Source organism: Oncorhynchus nerka, linkage group LG14, assembly GCF_034236695.1.
Source record: "Oncorhynchus nerka isolate Pitt River linkage group LG14, Oner_Uvic_2.0, whole genome shotgun sequence".
Lineage (NCBI taxonomy): Eukaryota > Metazoa > Chordata > Actinopteri > Salmoniformes > Salmonidae > Oncorhynchus > Oncorhynchus nerka.
Window position 1 is genome coordinate 4,084,557 of NC_088409.1, and position 9,075 is coordinate 4,093,631.

A 9,075-nucleotide genomic window follows, 5' to 3' on the forward strand; every position below is an offset into this window, starting at 1 on the left:
TCCATCAGGACTGTCAGCGACTAACATGTTAAAGGTCTCCCGTTCCATGGCTGTAACATGGGAACTCATACCTAGCCAGCTGTGGGTTGGGGTACATACCAGGTGACTAACATGTTAAAAGGTCTCCCGTTCCATGGCTGTAGTCTGTTGACACAACACATTTCTCACCTTCCTCCTCTCTCTCTCCTTCCTTCCCTTCCTCTCCTTCCCTCCCTCCCTCTCTCCTTCCCTCCCTCCTTCTCCCCTCTCCCACCCGCCCTCTCCCTCCCTCCCTCCCTCCTCTCCCTCCCCTCCCTCCTCTCCCCTTCCCTCCCTCTCTCCCTCCTTCCCTCCTTCTCCCCTCCCGCCCGTCCTCTTCCCTCCCTCCTCCTCCTGTGGGTTGGGGTACATACCAGGGTACATACCGGGCGTGGGTTAGGTACATACCAGGGGTACATACCAGTTGTGGGTTAGGGTGCATACCAGGTGTGGGTCAGGGTACATACCGGGCGCGGGTTAGGGTACATACCGGGCGTGGGTTAGGGTACATATCAGTTGTGGGTTAGGGTGCATACCAGGTGTGGGTCAGGGTACATACCAGGTGTGGGTCAGGGTACATACCAGGTAAATCAGGAACTGCCAGCTGACAGCGTATCTCTGGACCAGGTGGGCGGTGATGTGGGTGGAGGTGTGGGGGGCAAAGGTGACCAGGAGATAGGTTCCCACCACTGCTAGTGCGCCACCTGTAGGTCAGGAAGAGATTCACACGAGTATTGAACCATCCTATACTATACAGTACTGAGCTATGACACAATGTTTCATTTCCATCTGACTAACTACACGTCCTCGTACCACAATATTTACATAAGAGTCACTAGCCAGCTCCTCTCTCCTCCTCGACGTCAACCAGACATAATGTTTTGCAACGTGGGAACTCATACCTAGCCAGCTCCTCTCTCCTCCTCGACGTCAACCAGACATAATGTTTTGCAACGTGGGAACTCATACCTAGCCAGCTCCTCTCTCCTCCTCGACGTCAACCAGACAATGTTTTGCAACGTGGGAACTCATACCTAGCCAGCTCCTCTCTCCTCCTCGACGTCAACCAGACATAATGTTTCGTAACGTGGGAACTCATACCTAGCCAGCTCCTCTCTCCTCCTCGACGTCAACCAGACATAATGTTTTGTAATGTGGGAACTCATACCTAGCCAGCTCCTCTCTCCTCCTCGACGTCAACCAGACATGTTTTGTAACGTGGGAACTCATACCTAGCCAGCTCCTCTCTCCTCCTCGACGTCAACCAGACATAATGTTTTGCAACGTGGGAACTCATACCTAGCCAGCTCCTCTCTCCTCCTAGACGTCAACCAGACATAATGTTTTGTAACGTGGGAACTCATACCTAGCCAGCTCCTCTCTCCTCCTCGACGTCAACCAGACATAATGTTTTGTAACGTGGGAACTCATACCTAGCCAGCTCCTCTCTCCTCCTCGACGTCAACCAGACATAATGTTTCGTAACGTGGGAACTCATACCTAGCCAGCTCCTCTCTCCTCCTAGACGTCAACCAGACATAATGTTTTGTAATGTGGGAACTCATACCTAGCCAGCTCCTCTCTCCTCCTCGACGTCAACCAGACATAATGTTTTGCAACGTGGGAACTCATACCTAGCCAGCTCCTCTCTCCTCCTAGACGTCAACCAGACATAATGTTTTGCAACGTGGGAACTCATACCTAGCCAGCTCCTCTCTCCTCCTCGACGTCAACCAGACATAATGTTTTGCAACGTGGGAACTCTTACCTAGCCAGCTCCTCTCTCTCCTCCTAGACGTCAACCAGACATAATGTTTTGGGAACTCATACCTAAATCAGAACACTCATCTTTATGGGGCGGTGGTTAGAGCGTTGGACTAGTAACCGAACGGTTTCAAGATTGAATCCCCGAGCTGACAAGGCACAAATCTGTCGTTCTGCCCCTAAAACAAGGCAGTTAACCCCACTGTTCCTAGGCTGTCATTGAAAATAAGGATTTGTTCTTAACTTACTTGCCTAGTTAAGTAAAAAATTAAATCAACACCACAATGATTATGTCCTGAGGGGTTTGAATAGCGCTGTGTGTGTGCAAACTTACCAACAATATCAGTGGCTCGTAGCGTCTCTTTAAGGAACACCACAGAGATGACCGCACTCGCTGAAAGAGAAGGCAGACATTGAGGAACACCACAGAGATGACCGCACTAGGGAATAGTTGAAAGAGAAGGCAGACATTAAGGAACACCACAGAGATGACCGCACTCGCTGAAAGAGAAGGCAGACATTAAGGAACACCACAGAGATGACCGCACTCGCTGAAAGAGAAGGCAGACATTAAGGAACACCACAGAGATGACCGCACTCGCTGAAAGAGAAGGCAGACATTAAGGAACACCACAGAGATGACCGCACTCGCTGAAAGAGAAGGCAGACATTAAGGAACACCACAGAGATGACCGCACTCGCTGAAAGAGAAGGCAGACATTAAGGAACACCACAGAGATGACCGCACTCGCTGAAAGAGAAGGCAGACAATGGGTCTCAAAGCAAGGTAAAAGAAGGTGAAACCACAGAGATGGGTCTCAAAGCAAGGTAAGAATTAAGGTGAACACCACAGGATGACTGAACACCAAGAGTGAACTGAATGGGTCCAGATGCAAGGTGAAAGAAGGTGAAGCCAATGGTCTCAAAGGAACAAAGAAGGTGAACCCAATGGGTCTGAAAGAGCAAGGTGAAAGAAGGTGAACCAGAATGGTCTCAAAGCAAGGTGACAAGATGGAACACCACAGATGGGTCTGAAAGAGAAGGTGAAAGAAGAGTGAACCCAATGGTCTCAAAGCATGGTGAAGGTAAACCCAATGGTATCAAAGCAAGGTGAAAGAAGGTGAACCCAATGGGTCTCAAAGAGAAGGTGAAAGAAGGTGAACCCAATGGTCTCAAAGCAAGGTAAACAGAAGGTGAACCACAGAGATGGGTCTCAAAGCAAGGACATTGAAAGAAGGTGAAGCCAATGGTCTCAAAGAGAAGGTGAAAGAAGGTGAACCCAATGGGTCTCAAGGCAAGGTGAAAGAAGAGATGAACCCAATGGTCTCAAAGCAAGGTGAAAGAACACCACAAGATGACTGAACACCAAGGGTCTCAAAGCAAGGTGAAAGAAGGTGAACCCAATGGTCTCAAAGCATGGTGAAGGTAAACCCAATGGTATCAAAGCAAGGTGAAAGAAGTGAACCCAATGGTCTCAAAGCAAGGTGAACAGAAGGTGAACCCAATATGGGTCTCAAAGCAAGGTGAAAGAAGGTGAACACCAATGGGTCTCAAAGCAAGGTGAAAGAAGGTGAACAGAATGGGTCTCAAAGCACGGTGAAAGAAGGTGAACCCAATGGGTCTCAAAGCAAGAGTGAAAGAAGGTGAACCCAATGGGTCTCAAAGCAAGGTGAAAATTAAGGTGAACACCAATGGGTCTCAAAGGAACACCACAGAGATGAAGAAGGTGAACACCAATGGGTCTCAAAGCAAGGTGAAAGAAGGTGACCCATTATGGAACACCACAGGATGACAGAGATGGTGAACCCAATGGGTCTCAAAGGGAAGGTGAAAGAAGGTGAACCAATGGTCTCAAAGATGACTGAAGGTAAAACACCACAGGATGATCTGAAGCAAGGTGAAAGAAGGTGAACCCAATGGGTCTCAAAGAAGGTGAAAGAAGGTGAACCCAATGGTCTCAAAGCAAGGTGAAAGAAGGTGAACACCAATGGGTCTCAAAGCAAGGTGAAAGAAGGTGAACCCAATCCAGAGATGACTGACATTGGTATCAAAGCAAGGTGAAAGAAGGTGAACACCAATGGGTCTCAAACCAAGAGATGAAAGAAGGTGAACCCAATGGGACTCAAAGCAAGGTGAAAGAAGGTGAACTCCCAGTGGTCTCAAAGCAAGGTGACTGAGAAGGTGGGGCAATGGGAACACCACAGAGCAAGGTGATAAGAAAGTGAACACCAATGGGTCTCAAAGCAAAGTGACAGAAAGGTGAACATTAATGGGTCCACAAGATGCAAAGTGAAAGACAGAGATGAACCATTAATGGAACACCAAAGCAAGGTGAAAAGAAGGTGAATTAAGGGTCTCAAGAGATGAGGTAAAAGAAGGTGAACACCACATGGATGTCTCAAAGCAAGGAAAGAAGGTGACAGACATGGGTCTCAAAGCAAGGTGAAAGAAGGTGAACCCAAGGGTCTCAAATTAAGGAAAAAGAAGGTGAATTAATGGGTCTCAGAGATGACCAAGGTGAAAGAAGGTGAAGCCAATGGTCTCAAAGAGGTGAAAGAAGGTGAACACAATGGGTCTCAAGGCAAGGTGAAAGAAGGTGAACCACAATGGTCTCAAAGCAAGGTGAAAGAAGGTGAAAGATGGTGAACCCAGAGATGGTCTCAAAGCAAGGTGAAAGACAAGGTGAACACCCAGAGATGGTCTCAAAGCATGACGGTGAAGGTAAACCCAGAGATGGTATCAAAGCAAGGTGAAAGAAGGTGAACCCAATGGTCTCAAAGCAAGGTGAAAGAAGGTGAACCCAATGGGTCTCAAAGCAAGGTGAAAGACATTGAACCCAATGGGTCTCAAAGCAAGGTGAAGAAGGTGAACCCAATGGGATGCACGGTGAAAGAGAAGGTGAACCCAATGGGTCTCAAAGCAAGGTGAAAGAAGGTGAACCCAAGAGATGTCTCAAAGCAAGGAAAAGAAGATGAACAATGGGTCTCAAAGCAAGGTAATGAGAAGGTGAACCCAATGGGTCTCAAAGCAAGGTGAAAGAAGGTGAAGCCAATGGTCTCAAAGCAAGGTGAAAGAAGGTGAAAGATGGTGAACCCAATGGGTCTCAAAGCAAGGTGAAAGAAGGTGAACCCAATGGGTCTCAAAGCAAGGAGAAAGAAGGTAAACCCAGAATGGGTCTCAAAGCACGGAGAAAGAAGGTGAACCCAATGGGTCTCACAGCACGGAAGAAAGAAGGTGACATTAAGGAACCCAATGGGTCTCAAAGCAAGGTGAAAGAAGGTGAACACCAATGGGTCTCAAAGCAAGGTGAATGAACTGTGAACACCAATGGGTCTGAAAAGCAAGGTGAAGAAGGTGAACCCAATGGGTCTCAAAGCAAAGTGAAACCAAGGTGAACCCAATGGGTCTCAAAGCATGGTGAAAGAAAGGAACATTAATGGGTCTCAAAGCAAGGTGAAAGAAGGTGAACCCAATGGGTCTCAAAGCAAGGAACACCACAGAGAAAGAAGGTGAACCCAATGGGTCTCAAAGCAAGGTGAAAGAAGGTGAACCCAATGGGTCTCAAAGCAAGGTGAAAGAAGGTGAACCCAATGGGTCTCAAAGCAAGGTGAAGAAGGTGAACCCAATGGGTCTCAAAGCAAGGTGAAAGAAGGTGAACCACAATGGGTCTCAAAGAAGGTGAATTAAGGTGAACCCAATGGGTCTCAAAGGCAAGAGATGAAAGAAGGTGAACACCACAGGGTCTCAGAATTAAGGAACACCACAGAGATGAACCGCAATGGGTCTCAAAGAGATGAGGTGAACCCAGAGATGGGTCTCAGGAAAGCAAGGTGAAAGAAGGTGAACCCAATGGGTCTCAAAGCACAGGATGACTGACAGAAGGTGAACCCAATGGGTCTCAAAGCAAGGTGAAGGCAGAAGGTTAAAGAACCCAAGAGATGACTCAAAGCAGAAGTGAAAGACAGGTGAACCCAATGGGTCTCAAAGCAAGAGTGAACAGAAGGGAAACCACAGAGATGGGTCTCAAACCAAGGTGAAAGAAGGTGAACCCAAGGTCTCAAAGCAAGGTGAAAGAAGGTGAACCCACATGGGTCTCAAAGCAAGGAAAAGAAGAGATGACTGACAATGGGTCCACAGAGATGAACTGACAATTAAAGAAGGTGAACAGACACAGGGTCTCAAAGCAAGGAAAAAGAAGGTGAACACCAATGACTCAAAGCAAGGTGAACCCAGAGTCTCAGCAAGGGAACACCACAGAGATGACCCAATGGGCTGAAAGAGATGACGGACAAGCAATGGGTGAAAGAAGGTGAACACCAAGAGATCTCAAAGGGAACACCACAGAGATGACTGAATTAAGGAACACCACAGGGTCTCAAAGGCAAGAGATGACTGACAGAAGGTGAACACCACAGGTCTCAAAGCAAGGCAAATTAAGTGAACACCAAAGATGACTGAATTAATGGGTCTCAAAGCAATGGTGAAAGAACACCACAGAGATGACCCAATGGTCTCAAAGAGATGGACATTAAGGAAACCACAATGGTTCAAAGCAGAGGTGAAAGAAGGTGAACCCAAGGGTCTCAGCAAAGAGTGAAAGAAGGTGAACCCAATGGTCTCAAAGCAAGGTGAACCCAATGGGTCTCACAAGCAATGTGAAAGAAGGTGAACCCAGAGATGACTCAAAGCAAGGTAAGGAACACCACAGAGATGAAGACATTGAACCCACAGCAAAGTGAAAGAAGGTGAACCCAATGGGTCTCAAAGCAAAGATGAAAGAAGGTGAAACCCAATGGGTCTCAAAGCAAGGTGAAAGAGATGACTGACAAAGGAACACCAAGAGATGAAGACATTAAGGAACACTCAGAGATGAGGTGAAGAAGGTGAACACCAAGAGATGACTGACATTAAGTGAACACCATGGGTCTCAGAGATGACTGACATTAAGGAACACCACAGAGATGACTGACATTAAAACACCACAGAGTGAAAGAAGGTGAACACCACAGGATGACTGACATTAAGGAACACCACAAGGTGAAGAATTAAGGAACACCACAGAGATGACAGACATTAGGTGAACACCACAGGATCAAAGCACCAGAGATGACTGACAAGGTGAACCACAGAGATGGACTCAAAGAACACCACAGAGATGAAAGAATTAAGGAACCCAAGGGACTCAAGGCAAGGTGAAAGAAGGATGAAGACATGGGTCTCAAAGCACCAAAGATGGTGACATTAATGGGTCTCAGCAAGGAGATGAAGACATTAATGGGTCTCAACACCACAGAGAATGAAGGTGAACCCAAACACTCAAAGCAAGGTGAAAGAAGGTGAACTCCACAGAGGTGAAAGAAGGTGAACCCAAGGGTCTCAAAGCAAGGTGATTAAGGAACACCAATGGTCTCAAGCAGAGATGACAGAAGAACACCACAAGGACTGCGCTGGCTGAGGATGCCATTTTACATCTCCCAACATAATGAAGTCATGTGAACCTTCAATGGGTCTCAAAGCAAGGTGAAAGAAGGTGAATCCATCTAATACCTGGTCTCAAAGCACAGGTGAAAGAAGGTGAACCCAATGGGTCTAATAAAGAAGGTGAAGAGAAGGTGAACCAATGGGTCTCAAAGCAAGGTGAAAAGAAGGTGAACCCAATGGGTCTCAAAGCAAGGTGAAAGAAGGTGAACAGTAATAATGGGTCTCAAAGCAAGGTAAGAAGGTGAATGGGTCTCAAAGCAAGGTGAAAGAAGGTGAACCCAATGGGTCTCAAAGCAAGGTGAAAGAAGGTGAACCCAATGGGTCTCAAAGCAAGGTGAAAGAAGGTGAACCCAATGGGTCTCAAAGCAAGGTGAAAGAAGGTGAACCCAATGGGTCTCAAAGCAAGGTGAAAGAAGGTGAACCCAATGGGTCTCAAAGCAAGGTGAAAGAAGGTGAACCCAATGGGTCTCAAAGCAAGGTGAACCCAATGGGTCTCAAAGCAAGGTGTCTCAAAAAGGTGAAAAGGTGAACCCAATGGGTCTCAAAGCAAAGGTGAAAGAAGGTGAACCCAATGGGTCTCAAAGCAAGGTGAAAGAAGGTGAACCCAATGGGTCTCAAAGCAAGGTGAAAGAAGGTGAACCCAATGGGTCTCAAAGCAAGGTGAACCCAATGGGTCTCAAAGCAAGGTGAACCCAATGGGTCTCAAAGCAAGGTGAAAGAAGGTGAACCCAATGGGTCTCAAAGCAAGGTGAAAGAAGGTGAACCCAATGGGTCTCAAAGCAAGGTGAAAGAAGGTGAACCCAATGGGTCTCAAAGCAAGGTGAAAGAAGGTGAACCCAATGGGTCTCAAAGCAAGGTGAAAGAAGGTGAACCCAATGGGTCTCAAAGCAAGGTGAAAGAAGGTGAACCCAATGGACTCAAAGCAAGGTGAAAGAAGGTGAACCCAATGGGCCTCAAAGCAAGGTGAACCCAATGGGTCTCAAAGCAAGGTGAAAGAAGGTGAACCCAATGGGTCTCAAAGCAAGGTGAAAGAAGGTGAACCCAATAGACTCAAAGCAAGGTGAAAGAAGGTGAACCCAATGGGTCTCAAAGCAAGGTGAAAGAAGGTGAACCCAATGGGTCTCAAAGCAAGGTGAAAGAAGGTGAACCCAAAGCAAGGTGAAAGAAGGTGAACCCAATGGGTCTCAAAGCAAGGTGAAAGAAGGTGAACCCAATAGACTCAAAGCAAGGTGAAAGAAGGTGAACCCAAAGCAAGGTGAAAGAAGGTGAACCCAATGGTCTCAAAGCAAGGTGAACCCAATGGGTCTCAAAGCAAGGTGAAAGAAGGTGAACCCAAAGCAAGGTGAACCCAATGGTCTCAAAGCAAGGTGAAAGAAGGTGAACCCAATAGACTCAAAGCAAGGTGAAAGAAGGTGAACCCAAAGCAAGGTGAAAGAAGGTGAACCCAATAGACTCAAAGCCACCATTACAATCTGATCTATAGACTGACATTGTTGTTGTTATGTGTGTGTGCCAAAGCTCAAATCAACACATTACATGTGGAGTATTTCACACAATGAAACCATAACTATTGACACGTTGATTTACTGATCTTAATAGGAGACGTTGACCGGTTGGTTGGTTGATCCTGACCACCAGGTGGCTGATTAACATCCCACACAGAGTGCTCATCTCATGGTTAAGGTTTCCCTCTACCTTTGGGACAGACTAGATCCATCTCCTGTAACCATAGCAACTCCTTATGAAGCCAGGAGTGTCAATGGGTCTCAAAGCAAGGTAAAAGAAGGTGAACCCAATGGGTCTCGAGAGAAG

General features: G+C 47.0%; 1 protein-coding gene across 1 annotated transcript in view; it reads right to left on the reverse strand.

Annotated features, from left to right (window-relative positions):
• Positions 1–9,075, reverse strand: part of LOC135574936 (NIPA-like protein 2) — a 55,717-nt gene that overhangs the window by 23,328 nt on the left and 23,314 nt on the right. The window contains exons 5-6 of the mRNA XM_065027058.1: positions 2,117–2,176; positions 601–722 (exon numbers count right to left, since the gene is read on the reverse strand). Coding sequence (XP_064883130.1) covers positions 601–722; positions 2,117–2,176 — 182 coding nt within the window. The remainder of the gene's footprint in view (positions 1–600; positions 723–2,116; positions 2,177–9,075) is intronic.